The sequence below is a fragment of the Bombina bombina genome, chromosome 1, assembly GCF_027579735.1.
Source record: "Bombina bombina isolate aBomBom1 chromosome 1, aBomBom1.pri, whole genome shotgun sequence".
Lineage (NCBI taxonomy): Eukaryota > Metazoa > Chordata > Amphibia > Anura > Bombinatoridae > Bombina > Bombina bombina.
The window spans coordinates 689,921,342-689,935,416 of NC_069499.1; the positions used below are offsets into that span (position 1 = coordinate 689,921,342).

Here is a 14,075-nt window from a genome sequence, read left to right on the forward strand (position 1 = left end):
AGATAGAGAACATCATTTTAAAAAGTTTCCAATTTACTTTTAGCATGACATTTTCTTGTTATTCTTTTTTGAGGAGATATCTAGATAGGTAGCGTGCACATGTCTGCAGCACTACATGACAGGAACTAGTGCTGCCATCTAGTGCTCTTGCTAATGTATAACATTGTTGCATAACTGCTGCCTGACACTTGCACATTTCTGAACTTACCTTTCTGCTTTTTAACAAAGTATAACAAGAAAGTGAAGAAAAATTGATAATAGAAGTATATTGGAAAGTTGTTTAAAATTGTATGGTCTGACTCATGAAAGAACAATCTTAAGTTTTATGATTCTGATATAATATACAATTTTAAACAACTTTCTAATTTAATTCCATTATCACATTTTCTTCATTCTCTTGTTATCTATTGCTGAAGGGACAGCATTGTACTACTGACAGGAAGCTGAAAAAATCTATTTAGCCAATCACAAGAGACAAATGTGTGCAGGCACCAATTAGCAGCAGCTCCCACTAGTGTATGATATGTGCATATTCTTTTTTTAACAAGGGATACTAAGAGAACAAAGCACATTTGAAAATAGAACTGAATTTAAAAGTGTCTTAAAATGGCACATTCTATCTGAATCATGCAAGTTTAATTTTGACTTTCCTATCCCTTTAATTTTGTTTTGGTAGGAATGAAAAGTCGGCCCTATGTTGACAGAAACAATGATATTTTTCTCTCTTCACATTTACCAAATTTACCTTTTTTTCACTCCCATCTGTGCTGCTGTTTTGGTTTTATGTTACAAATAGTGAAAGAAATATTGAAAAGAAAAGGCAAACATTTTTAAAGCATATTAAAGATATGCATTGTCACAAAGATTTCCTAGGTACATTTATTTATGTTACTGTAAAACAGTTTATGTTTTTTATTTTGATTTCCATAATACAGACTGAGCCTCAAGTGTATTTTATTTAATTGGCCTTACAGATTTATAACATTAATTATAGACTTTCTTAAAGGGACAGACTACACCTAAATTTGTATTATTTAAAAAGGTAGATAACCCCTTTATTACCCCAATTTTGCAAAACCAACACAGTTATATTAATATACTTTTTACCTCTGTGATTGCCTTGTATTTAAGCCTCTTCTGACAGTCCCTTATCACATGGCTATTTATTATCTATTGACTTGCATTTTAGCCAATTAGTGCTGTGTCGTGCGCAACTCCAAGGGAGAGAGCACAATGTTATCTTTAATGACACACATGCATTTGCAATCTCTTGTTGTGAAAATCTAATAAAAAAGCATGTGATAAGAGGCCGTCTGTAGTGGCTTAGAAACAGGCAGAAATGTTGAGGTTTAAATGTTATAAATGATTAATATAACAATGTTGGTTGTGCAAAGCTGGGGAATGGGTAGTAAAGGCGTAATCTATCTTAACAATAACAATTTTGGTGTAGCCTGTCCCTTTAAGCTCTCAATAAAATATTTCAATTTTGAAAGAAAAATGAATAATTACACGCTCTGTGTGTGGGGCCATTATTTGAAAACATTGGACATCTCTTATTTGAAGCAACACATTACAAATGTAAACATTATGAACCTAGGAACTAAACCTTAATATCCCATTATAGCAAAATTGTTCCATTAAAAGCAATTTAATTTATAGTTACCAGAGTTAAACATAGGCATGAAGTTGTATCTATCCTATTCAATTTAATTTATAGTTACCAGAGTTAAACATAGGCATGAAGTTGTATCTACCCTATTCAATTTAATTTATAGTTACCAGAGTTAAACATAGGCATGAAGTTGTATCTACCCTATTCAAATTAATTTATAGTTACCAGAGTTAAACATAGGCATGACGTTGTATCTACCCTATTCAATTTAATTTATAGTTACCAGAGTTAAACATAGGCATGACGCTTGTATCTACCCTATTCGATTTAATTTTTTTCATCATTCCCTTAAACAAAATGGTAAATACTGATAATTAGTTACTCTGAAAGGCAAGATAATATATGTCAAACATAATTCTGCAGCATCTGCTATAATTAAACATGGAGGATACATTTATACTTAAGCAAACTCACCTAAAAAATATAACAGGTGGACAATTTGAATCTGGTGGCATCCATGTATACATTGTAGATTGTGTCTTTATATTAGTATTGGAATGGGTAATTGCACCGGTGGGGTTCTCAGGACACTAAATGTTAAAAAAAATAAAAAAAAATCCCTCAGTTTAATACATAACACATTTTTTTGTGTTGCTTTATAGTATGATGCTGTATCATATATATTTTTCACTTCTTTGAGTAGTTCATATTTTTAGTATGTTATTAACAAATATATTTGTTCAACTAATTATCAAATGTAAAAAATAAAACTTTATCTGTATTTTCACAAACACTTCTAGTTTCTGTAAATACATTTCCACAGCATTATGAGTATATTTCTACCTATTCATTAATCCGACTTTTTACAGAAAAGATCCTTATTTACCGGTAAAATCTTGGTATTATTTGGTGGCTGCAGCCAGCTTCCAAGCAGATCTGTGCTATTAAAGGTCCGAGCTGTCAAAAGTAACCCACTATATGTTGGGCCCAATATCTCCACTGCAAAAAAAATAAAATAAAAATAAAACAAGCAAAGATTGGTAGAAAAACATGTTTTCTGCAAGGTCAGTGGAATACATATCTAAAGTCTACAAATTTACATACATTATTACATAAAGACAGAAGAAAAATATACAACTAAAAATACTGAATTTGGTGCAAAAGAAAAAAGGCTTAATTGGAAAATTACCTTTTATTGGTTTGCCATTCTGGAAAGAGCTGGTGCCAATCTTAAACATGTAGGGTGATGGGGTTGACTGTGGAAGGACTCCTGGGTGAGCAGGCATCATTGATTGACAGGCAGATATAGGGGCCCCAGTCGGTAAGCACACAGAAACACCAAGAATGGTCAGCAAAATAAACACACTCAATTCATTTTGTAGATACATCTTCTGTGTATAAAAACCTCTTCAGATTATAAGGACTTTTTCAGATCACACTGCAAAGACACTGAAGTTAACATTTCCGCCCCTTTCTGGTTGGTGCCCAATTTGTTCCTCATACTTTTTAGTTATGCAAACCATAAAAACTTTTACAGTTAGTGTGGGGCAACTGTACATGTTATGTAAGTGTAAAGTATTACAATGCTTAACCACAAACTTAATCAATTTTTGTTGCATTCCATCAGCATTTATATTGCTTAACCTTCTGCCCCAACAGACAGAGCTAGAGCGTTGCTGATTGGAAATACTTGACATGAAAACATGAACACTGCTCCAAACACTCTTTCATCCAATCCTTCTTCTCTGATACCAACCTTCACTAATATATGGAATTATCAGTATTTGGTACGAGGTGCACCAGCAAAAATTAAATTTCTAGTAATATGGATTGATGTTAATTATTTTATGATAAAAATATCTTACTGCATTGAGCATTATAAAGTTATTATTCTGTAGGTATTTTATATTTAAATATTTTATATATTATATTTATCGATCAGTTATCAATACATACATGTTGGAATATGACTGAGTGAATCAATGTGGATGACACTTCACAGTCAATTATTTTGGTTTCTTAAAGGACCATTAAAATCAAATTTAAACTTTCATGATTCAGATAGAGCAAGCAATTATAAACAACTTTCAAATTAACTTCCATTATAAAAATGTGCACAATATTTTTATACACACACTTTCTGAGGCATTAGCTCCTGAGCATGTGTAAGAATTCACAGAATATACGTATATGCATTTTGTCATTGGCTGATGGCTGTCACATTATACAGGGGGATGAAAAATTAAAGTTTTGAAATTTGTCCGAAAAAAATCTACAGCTCATTTGAAATTCAAATTCAAAAGTGCTATTGCATTGTCATTTATTATGCATATGTTGATTATGCAATTTAAACTGTTAAGGGTCCTTTACTAATTGTTCAATACATTTCATATTATCAGAATATCAACTAAAAAAGCACCAGACTGAATGATGTTCATAGGATCAAACCAACCGGACAGTCACAAGTTCACAACATAAAAACACAGAATTTGATTGCAGTTAAGAACCAGATTCTTTTTCTCAATATTCTGGCATGTTCCTACGCTTCAGATAAAATTGTCAATCAATGTCTTTACAGTATTTGTTCCTATCATGTCTTTTGAAAATCTTATTCATTAATTACCCCCCCCCCCCTTTCTGAATAGAAGAGCTCTCTCCAATTACTCTTGAACCTACTACCCTCCCATTTGTGATCATCACACCTCTTTTTGTTGTTGCTCTTTAAAAAAAAAAATACTTTTATCCTCAGCTTCATTAAATCTTAATATACCAGATTTCTATCATTTCACCTCTTCCTGTTCTTTCTTTAAAGCTATACATATTAAAGGGACATGAAACTCCACATTTTTCTTTCATAATTCAGATAGATCATAACATTTGAAACAAGTTTCCAATTCACATCTGTTATCAAATTTGCTTTATTCACTTGGTATCCTTTGTTGAAAAAGCAGCAATGCACTACTGGTAGTTAGATGAACACATCAAATGAGCCAATGGCAAGGAGCATATACCTGCAGCTGCCAATAACCAGCTAGCTCCCAGTACTGCCTAGGTGCTTCTGAATCTACCTAGGTATTCTCTTAAACAAAGAATACCAGTAGAACAAAGAACATTAGATAACAGAAGTAAATTTAATATCAGGAAAACACCAATGAATATTTATGAGAAGTTAACTAATTATCCTATATAATAAAAGGCCAAGTGTGTTTGTCCGAAGCTGTCATGCGCAGTAGAGACTGCACGCGAGGACAAACACACCTGGCCTTCCATCTGACCTGGCACCTGGTGGCGTGTGGTGGAGTGGGCGTGGCCAGGCGGGTGCGACGTGGGCAGGGCCGGGCATGACGTGGGCGGGGTCGGGCGTGACGTGGCCGGGACCGGGCAGGGCCAGATGCCAGGGACGACTGCCGAGAGATAGAGAGCTCTAAAGAGAGGGGGGATATAGAGAGCAGAAGAGGGGGGATAAAGAGAGGAAGAGAGTGCAAAAAAGAGAGGGGGGAAGTGCACAAAAGAGAGGAGGAGAGAGCACAAAAGAGAGAGGGATAGAGCACAAAAGAGAGGGGGGAGAGAGCACAAAAGAGAGGGGGAGAGAGCACAAAAGAGAGGGGGGAGAGAGCACAAAAGAGAGGAGGGAGAGAGCACAAAAGAGAGGGGGAGAGAGCACAAAAGAGAGGGGGGGGAGAGAGCACAAAAGAGAGGGGGGAGAGAGCACAAAAGAGAGGGAGGAGAGAGCACAAAATAGAGGGGGAAGAGAGCACAAAAGAGAGGGGGAGAGAGCACAAAAGAGAGGGAGAGAGCACAAAAGAGAGGGGGGAGAGAGCACAAAAGAGAGGGGGAGCGAGCACAAAAGTGAGGGGGAGAGAGAGCAAAAGAGAGGGAAAGAGACAGCAAAAGAGAGGAGAGAGAGAGCAAACAAGAGGAGCGAGAGAGCAAACAAGAGGAGAGAGATCAAACGAGAGGGGGGAAGAGAGAGAGCAAAAGAGAGGGAGAGAGAGAGATCAAAAGAGAGGGAGAGAGACAGCAAAAGAGGGGGAGAGAGAGCAAAAGAGAGGGGGGGAGAGAGAGCAAAAGAGAGGGGGTAGAGAGAGCAAAAGAGATGGGGGAGAGAGAGAGCAAAGGAGAGTGGGGAGAGAGAGAGCAAAAGAGAGGCGGGAGAGAGAGAGCAAAAGAGAGGGGGGAGAGAGAGAGCAAAAGAGAGGGGGGAGAGAGAGAGCAAAAGAGAGGGGGAGAGAGAGAGCAACAGAGAGGGGAGAAAGAGAGAGCAAAAGAGAGGGGAGAAAGAGAGAGCAAAAGAGAGGGGGGATAGAGAGAGAGCAAGAGGTGGGACCGCTGTACTGCAAAAAATGGCCTGTGTACACGGGCTTTAGGACTAGTTTACAATAATGTATTAATTCTGAATTTATGGTAAGTGGTTGTGAGTTCTAGTTTGTAATTCTTTACTCATCTTAAAAATGGTATTATAAACTGTATAACATATTTTTTTTTTAGATGTGTCCTTGCCCACTAACAAAGGTAAGAAACTTGTCCTTATCGGTCAGTGAGTAACGTATATCAGTTGTACGCTAGCATGCACTATCACTTCCTATTTAGGGCTAGATTACGAGTGGCAAGCTATAGTTTTTGAGGCTGTTTGTGTACAAGTTAAATTCCGCCTGTATTATAAGTTGAAAGTAAATGTGAACGCAGGAGATCAATCGCAATTTGTGCTTGACTGATTACCGTGATTTCAGAGTTCTGGTTAACTGTTACTCTAGTCAAAAGTGTCACAAAACACATCAAAAATACATGTAAAAGTACAGTTACATTCATAATAACACGTTTGCATGATTTGTAGGTTTTATTTTTTTTTCAACTTGTTTGACTCCTTTGAAGTCTATGGGGGAATGCAATTTTGAGTTCATGACTTCTCAAAGTCTATTTGTTACCGCAACTTTGTGAATGTGAGAGCACAAACTTTTTACTGTAAACTCGTAACATGAGTGCGAATTAGCAAGTACAAAAAAAAATAATTTTAGCGTTTTTAACTAACGCTCCACTCATAATCTAACCCTTAGTTCGGTATCTGTGCAAATATATGTTATTGTTTTTTTTTTTTTTTATATTTATTTTGTTTTTCCGTTTTACAAAAAGAAGGAATAAATAGTCAATTTTGACTTTACATACTAATCAAGAATATAACAATTCAAACGAATAAACTTTAACCTAATACAGTGCTCTGTAAGTTATTCATGTTAAATTAAGCTGTCATTACTCTTAAACATTTCCAAGTAGTCTCACCTAGTTCAATCGAATTCCTTGACGACATGCCTCCTCAGGTCCCCCCCGGCCGCCAGATCTGCTGTTCAACTGCTGCCTTTATGTGTGGTTAATAGAACCTTAGCTGCCTTGTGTCTATTATTCTACCTCAGGGAGTGTTGTAAATCTCTTCCCACAAAAATTTGGCATCTAGAAAAAAGGGTAACTTGTTCCTTTTGAGGAAGCCATACTCCTCCAAACTAATAAGCTCAGCTGTTCTCGCCACCCAAGATTCTAATGTCGGGGTTGTAGGTGTTTTCCATGCTCTTGCTATTACTGAACGTGCCCCATTAAGCCCTATCTGTACCAATAGGGCTCTGAGTTTACAGGTAATATGTGTCTTATCATTCAAGAGAGCCACTTTAGGAGTGAGTCTGAGGTTCCCTCCCCCTATTTTCTGTAAGTAAGATTCCACTTCTCTCCAAAAACATTGTATTCGGGGACAGTCCCACCAGATATGTATCAAACTGCCTTGCTCACTGCACCCCCTCCAACATAATCGGGATGAGTCTTGATATATTGTGTTTAGCCTGGTCGGTGTTAGGTACCAGCGGGAAAGGAGTTTATAGTTCTGTTCTAATATCTGTGGAGAGGTGGAGGATTTTTTTGTCCTTCGAAAGATGGTGTCCCATGTATTGATGTCAGTGTCTATGTGTATATCTAATGCCCATCTAGATGCAAAATTCGGTAGATTTTTAGTCTGGGGTTCCGTCAACAGCTTGCAAGAAGTCGCTAGGGAGCCTTGGACGGCCATCTCCCTCTCACATAGTCTCTCAAACTGTGTCATTGGTCGGAGGAAGTCCTCCCTGTGAGGGGATGTCTGTAGGAAGTGCTTGAGTTGTGCATATTTAAGCCAGTGTGTAAATCTGCCGTCGGCCACTGTGCTGAGGTTGTTTCTGTCCATCAATTTGCCTCCCTCTAAAAATCTGCTTAATGGGACGGTGTATCCCCATTCCCTAAGTCTTCTAAAGCCTCTGTCCCACCCTCCAATCATCTCTGTGTTCAAAACTACCGGGAAAAGTGGAGATCTTTTTGATGAGATATGTGTATAAGTAGTTTTTATTCCCTCCCACTCTTTGAAAAGGTGTTTGTGGATGTCTAGGTGGCTACATTGTGGTGGTCTCAAGTCTGCCGGGACCCAACACAGCGCCCGGACATACGGAACTTGAAGAATGTGAGAGTCAATAGCTACCCATGCTTTATGTGATGTCGCCCCATGCCAGTCTATTATTCTCTGGAGTGTCACTGCCCGATAGTACTCTTCTATATTCGGTAGCCCTATACCTCCTGTATCTGTCGATCTGTATAAAGTGGTTCTGTTCACTCTGGGCTTGATCCTACCCCATACATATGAGTTAATCTGTCTCTGTAGCTTCGTTAAATACCATTTTGGCAGATGTAGTGGCAATGCTTGGAGTATGTACAGTATTTTAGGTAAAACCGTCATTTTTATAGAATGGACCCTTCCCCACCAGGATAATGGCTTAGTCGCCCAAATATTAAGGTCTTTAAATATATTGTTAAGTAATGTCTCATAGTTTTTCTTAAAAAGGACTGAGTGCTGAGGGGAGAGGTGTATACCCAGGTATTTGATCGATTCTGCTTGTAGGCGTAATGAACAGATCGATGCGAGACCTTGGAATTCTGATGCATTTAATGAGATATTTAGAACTTCCGACTTCGATTGGTTCACTAAAAAATTTGAGAATTTACCGAATCTTTCAATTTCCTCTAGGATAGCAGGAATAGTTGTAGAGGGGGAAGATATCGAGAAGAGGACATCGTCCGCATACATAGCTATTTTGAAGTTATTGGGGCCTATTGAGATACCTTGGATTTCGCTGTTTGCGCGCACATGGGCGGCCAGCACCTCCATTGTCAATATAAAAAGTATAGGTGAGAGGGGGCATCCCTGGCGAGTGCCATTCTTGATTGCAAAGGGTTCTGAAAGCATACCATTTACTCTTACTCTAGCACTTGGGTTTGTGTAGAGGCAACTTATTCTATCAGTTATCTTAGCTCCAAAACCAAATCTTTCTAGGGTTTGTTTTAAGAAATGCCAATTTGTTCTATCGAAAGCTTTTTCTGCGTCGGTTGTCATAAGGACTGCTGGGATGCCATGATGCTGTGCATACATTGAAAGTGTAAGGGCTCTTATTGTATTATCTCGTGCCTCCCGGCGAGGTGTAAACCCTACTTGATCTGTGTGAATGATGTCGTTAAGTACTGTATTAACCCGATTGGCAATTATCTTGCTGAATATTTTGATGTCTGAGTTGAGTAGGGAAATTGGTCTGTAACTGCCTGGTTGGTCTTGGGATTTATCTGGTTTTAAAATAACTGAAATATGTGCCGATAGCATTTCCGGGGAGAATCGAGAGCTTTCGTCATCTTGGGATCTAAATAATGTTAGTAACTGGGGAGCTAATATTTGCTTAAAGGATTTATAGTATGAATTGGTAAAACCATCAGGACCGGGGCTTTTCCCCGAAGGGAGGTGAGATATAACTGAGAGTACCTCCTCAAGGGAGATAGGCCTGTCAAGGTCATTCATTTGTGTATCAGAGAGGGTGTTTAGGTCAGCTGATGATAGATATTGTTGTAGTTCCTCATAGTGTGTCTGAGAGTCTGTCTGTTTTAGGTTATAGAGGTGTGCATAAAAGCTTCTAAATCCTTCTGCTATGCCCTTGCTATCTTGTGTGTCTTCTCCGTTGTGGAGTTGTAGTTTGTGGACATGTGTTTGGCTAGTTCGTGTCTTTAGTGCCCTGGCTAGTAATGACCCTGTCCTGTTCCCCTCATAAAAGAAGGTTTTCCGGAGCTTGAAGGCTTTCTGTTGGGCCTCTCTAGTGAGTATGTCGTTGAGTTCCGATCTAGTTTTGGTGATTGAGGCTAGGAGGTCTGAATTCTTCGGTTGTTGCTTATGCTCTAGTTCTAGTTTGCCCAGTTTGGCTAATAAAGTGTCCACTGCCCTATTGTGTTCTTTTTTGAGATGTGCAGCATGTTTAATACATTCGCCTCTTATTACCGCCTTATGCGCCTCCCATAGGTTTAGTGGTGAGGTGTCCGGTCCCTTATTAAGAGTGAAGTATTCATCTATTGATGTGGAGAGAGACTGGTGGGTTGGTGGGTGTCGTAACAGATATTCGTCTAACCTCCATATGTATGGGTTAAGTGGGGCTTCTGGCCAATTTAAATAAATGGAGACTGTGGAATGGTCGGTCCATGTCGTCGGTTGTATGTCCGAGTCTTTAATGTGTGATAGACTTGATTGATCTACGTATAGGTAGTCTAACCTAGAATAGGATTCCCATGGGAAGGAGTAAAAGGTATAGTTCCGTTGCTGGGGATGTTGTAACCTCCAGACATCCACCAAGCCTAGATGTCTAAAACATTTGTACACTACATCCGGGGGTCTGTGTGTGGTAACCATGTTGGAGGAGGTGGTGTCCAGCCCAGGGTCCATGGTCACATTAAGGTCGCCCCCTAATATCAATATTCCTTTCTTGTGTTCTAGTACTAGTGAAAGTAGTCTCTTAAAAAAGGGGGCTCTGTTTGAGTTGGGTCCATACACGTTAACTAATGTCACTGGTCTGTTGTATAGTAGACCCACTACTATTAACACTCTGCCCTCTCTGTCTCCCATGGTGTTAATAAGCTGGAAGGGGATATTGCGGTGAATCAAGATCCCTACTCCATTTCTTTTCTTAGTGTGGGAATTAAAGTAGCCGACTGGGTAGTCTCTAGATGAGAATCTGGGCTCTGTCTCTTTAGGGAAGTGTGTCTCCTGGATGAATACTATAGAGCTTTTTTGCTTTGTGAACCATCTTAGTGCTATGGATCTTTTTGAGGGGGAATTGAGCCCTTTTGCATTTTGAGATATTATCTTTAGTGTTTTATGCATTGTGAGTATTTGTGTAGTGGGCTGTAATCTCTGTTTACCTTGTCTGGTAGGTGTCCCTTCTGAAAGGATTCATTCTCTTCATCAGTCTGGGCGGCCAGGAAGGACCTATGTCGGCAGCATTCCATAACAAACCTAAAATAACGCATTATCTGTGAATGATATAAAAAGAGCACATAACTAAACATAAACTTTATAACATTTATAACAATTAGCTGACTTCTCAGCTTATTAGTAAATCTGCTAACTAAGGTAGGCCTCTTCTCGGCCAAATTACACATGGGGGGAAACAGCAATCTATTTGCTGCAATCGAACCTGCATATTAAACTATAATAATTAGAGGGAATGTAAGTATGGCTATACTTCTAGATATGAAAAGAAACATAGAAAATATGAAAAATACAAACTAATGATTTCTGGAAGTCTCTCGTCTGTGTTTCATGTGAGCCTTAGGATTGGCTTATCTGTTTCTTGTAGAGCAGTGTCCATACATAATGAACCGTTATTTTTATTCTAAAGTAAATAAGTCTAACAATAGTGTCCCAAACTCAGTTCATGTAGGAGGTGTGTCTTTGGAGAGCCCTCCAGGGCGTCTCGTCGTCTGTACTTTAGATTTCTTTTGAACTCTAGTCCACCTCTGTCTCTGTTGTCGTGGTGGCTGGTGCTGTGCAGAATCGTCTTCGCAGTCCCAACCTGCTTTATCAGGAATCCTTGGTAGGGGGATATGTAGATGTTGACAAAAAGGGTCTAGATCCTCCAAGTCTCTGTAGACGCACTCTTTGTTGTCCTTTGATGCTTTTAGAGAGAATGGGAAACCCCATCTGTATGGAATTGACAGGTTTCTAAGGTGTGATGTGAGGAAACCCACCTCTCTGCGTTTCGCTAGTGTGAGAGGACTTAGGTCTGCAAATATTTGAAGGGAAGTGTCCAGATGTTTAATTGGTGATTTTTTCCTGGCAGCTGTGAGGATTCTTTCTTTGTCCTGGAAATAGTGACATTTCAATATGACGTCCCTGGGTGGAGCAGAGGGTTGTGGTTTCGGCTTCAGCGCCCTATGCGCTCTATCTAGCATTATATTCGTCTCTTGGCTGCCATCCAAAAGTGAACAAAAGAGTTCTTGTAGGTACTGTTGCAGGGTGGTAGGCCCTACTGTTTCGGGGATACCCCTAATCCGTAAATTTTGTCTGCGGCCCCTGTTGTCTAAGTCTTCAATTTGGTTCTGTAACTGAACAATTTCAGACGTTTGATGTTGAAGTTGAGAGGATGTCACATTAGTGGATTCAGAGAGTTCTTCAGCATAGTCCTCTAGTTGTTCTACCCTATTACCTAGGTCAGTAATATCCTTTTTGACCTCTGCCAAACCATCTTTGATCAACTGGCTAACTTGTTGCATAAAAGAAGCAAAGTCATCTTTAGAGGGTAGTTGTTTCAAATCGGCTCTGGTTAACGGAATTTCCTCACATTGAGGATTTTCTTCTGCAGCAGGACTCTCAACTGCCATATCAGTTGTTGGGGAAGCTGGAGTTATGTCATCTGTGGTTGCAACAGTTTTGAAAAAAGTGTTCATTTTGGAGTTTGTGCTAGTATTTGGTTTCAATGATTTTTCAGGTTTCTGTTGCCTTTTTGATGTCATGGCTGCTTTGTAGTGTGGATCTGTAAGAGCTTGTTGTTAATAGAATGTGGGGTACAATCCCTTAGGGTAGGTTTCAATGTATATTCTAGAATCACCTTCTTAGTCACTGTGAGTTCCTGGCACGTACAGGATTCAGCCTGTTCCTCTTTCCTTTGTCGTCAGTTTTATGTTATAATGCCTTTTTCAAGGGACTGTGGCCATATCTCAGAGGCTGCAGCCTTTTTGTACTGTTAAATTTACATCTGGTTAAAGACTTTTCATGTTATGTGGTAGGCTTTATGCTGTACGGTTTGTCTAATCTGTCATGGCGTGTGCCTGCTCCTCCTTTACCTCATATGTATAGGTATTATTCAAGAGTCCGCTCTCCTCTCCCAGCGGTATCTCTTAGCTTAATTATACCCCTGTGTCCGGTTGCTCATTCTGCCGTTATGGGGGCTAGGTGTAGGTGAATATAGGGCCGGTCTTATATGTTCAATCCCCTGCTCTGTACTCACAATGCGATGCGGCCCGAAACGCCGTGCTCCAACAACAAGGCCGCAGTCAATCCGGTGTGAGAGTAGTCTGTCTCTGCGGTGTTAATATTATTTGACCGCTGTCATTCTTGTGCTACTCCGGGGTCTTCCCTGTTGTTCACCGAACAGATATCGGTGTTTATCTCCCTCTAGGCTGACTTTTGAGTTGTCAGCAGAGTCCGACTTCTCGGAGCGTTATGCTAGTGCGACTATGCTGGTCCGTGGTCGGCTCCGCCCCCCCATGTTATTGTTTTTAATGCTGTTATTTTCACAGGAATGAGAACATTTTTCTTTGTGCACATTTTTTTGGGTGTTTATGTGCAAAACCCTTATCCTTTCCTTTATTTACTACTAGTCCTAAAGCCCGTTCACATGGGCCATTTTTTGCAGTAAAGCGGTCCCACCCCTTGCTCTCTCTCCCCCTCTCTTTTGTGCTCTCTCCCCTTCTCTTTTGTGCTCTCTCCCCCTCATTTTTGCGCTCTCTCCCCCTCTCTTTTGCGCTCTCTCTCGCTCCACCTCTCTTTTGCTCTCTCTCTCCCCTCTCTTTTGCGCTCTCTCCCCTCTCTTTTGCTCTCTCTCTCCCCCCTCTCTTTTGCTCTCTCTCCCTCTCTCTTTTATGCTTTCTCCCCCTCTCTTTTGCGCTCTCACCCCTCTCTTTTGCACTCTCTCTCGCTCCACCTCTCTTTTGCTCCCTCTCCCCCTCTCTCTTTTGCTCCCTCTCTCCCCCTCTCTTTTGCATTCTCTCCCCCTCTCTTTTGCTCTCTCTCCCCCTCTCTTTTGAGCTCTCTCTCCCCCTCTCTTTTACGCTATCTCTCTCTCCCCCCTCTCTTTTGCGTTCTCTCTCTCTTTTGTGCTCTCTCTCTCCTCCCTCTTTTGCACGCTCTCCCCCTCTCTTTTGTGCTCTCTCTCTCCCCTTCTCTTTTGTGCTCTCTCTCTCCCCCTCTCTTTTGCGCTCTCTCTCCCCCTCTCTTTTGCACTCTCTCTCCCCCTCTCTTTTGCGCTCTCTCTCCCCCTCTCTTTTGCACTCTCTCTCTCCCCCTCTCTTTTGCGCTCTCTCATTTCCCCCCTCTCTTTTGCACTGTCTCTCTCCCTCTCTTTTGCGCTCTCTCTCTCCCCCCTCTCTT

At 40.2% G+C, this 14,075-nt stretch overlaps 1 protein-coding gene across 1 annotated transcript in view; it reads right to left on the minus strand.

Moving 5' to 3' along the window:
* LOC128645886 (putative defense protein Hdd11-like) overlaps positions 1-3,087 on the minus strand; it is a 32,517-nt gene extending 29,430 nt beyond the window's left edge. The window contains exons 1-3 of the mRNA XM_053699198.1: positions 2,802-3,087; positions 2,499-2,611; positions 2,087-2,202 (exon numbers count right to left, since the gene is read on the minus strand). Coding sequence (XP_053555173.1) covers positions 2,087-2,202; positions 2,499-2,611; positions 2,802-3,000 — 428 coding nt within the window. The 5' untranslated portion in view covers positions 3,001-3,087. The remainder of the gene's footprint in view (positions 1-2,086; positions 2,203-2,498; positions 2,612-2,801) is intronic.
* Positions 3,088-14,075: the final 10,988 nt, after the last annotated feature.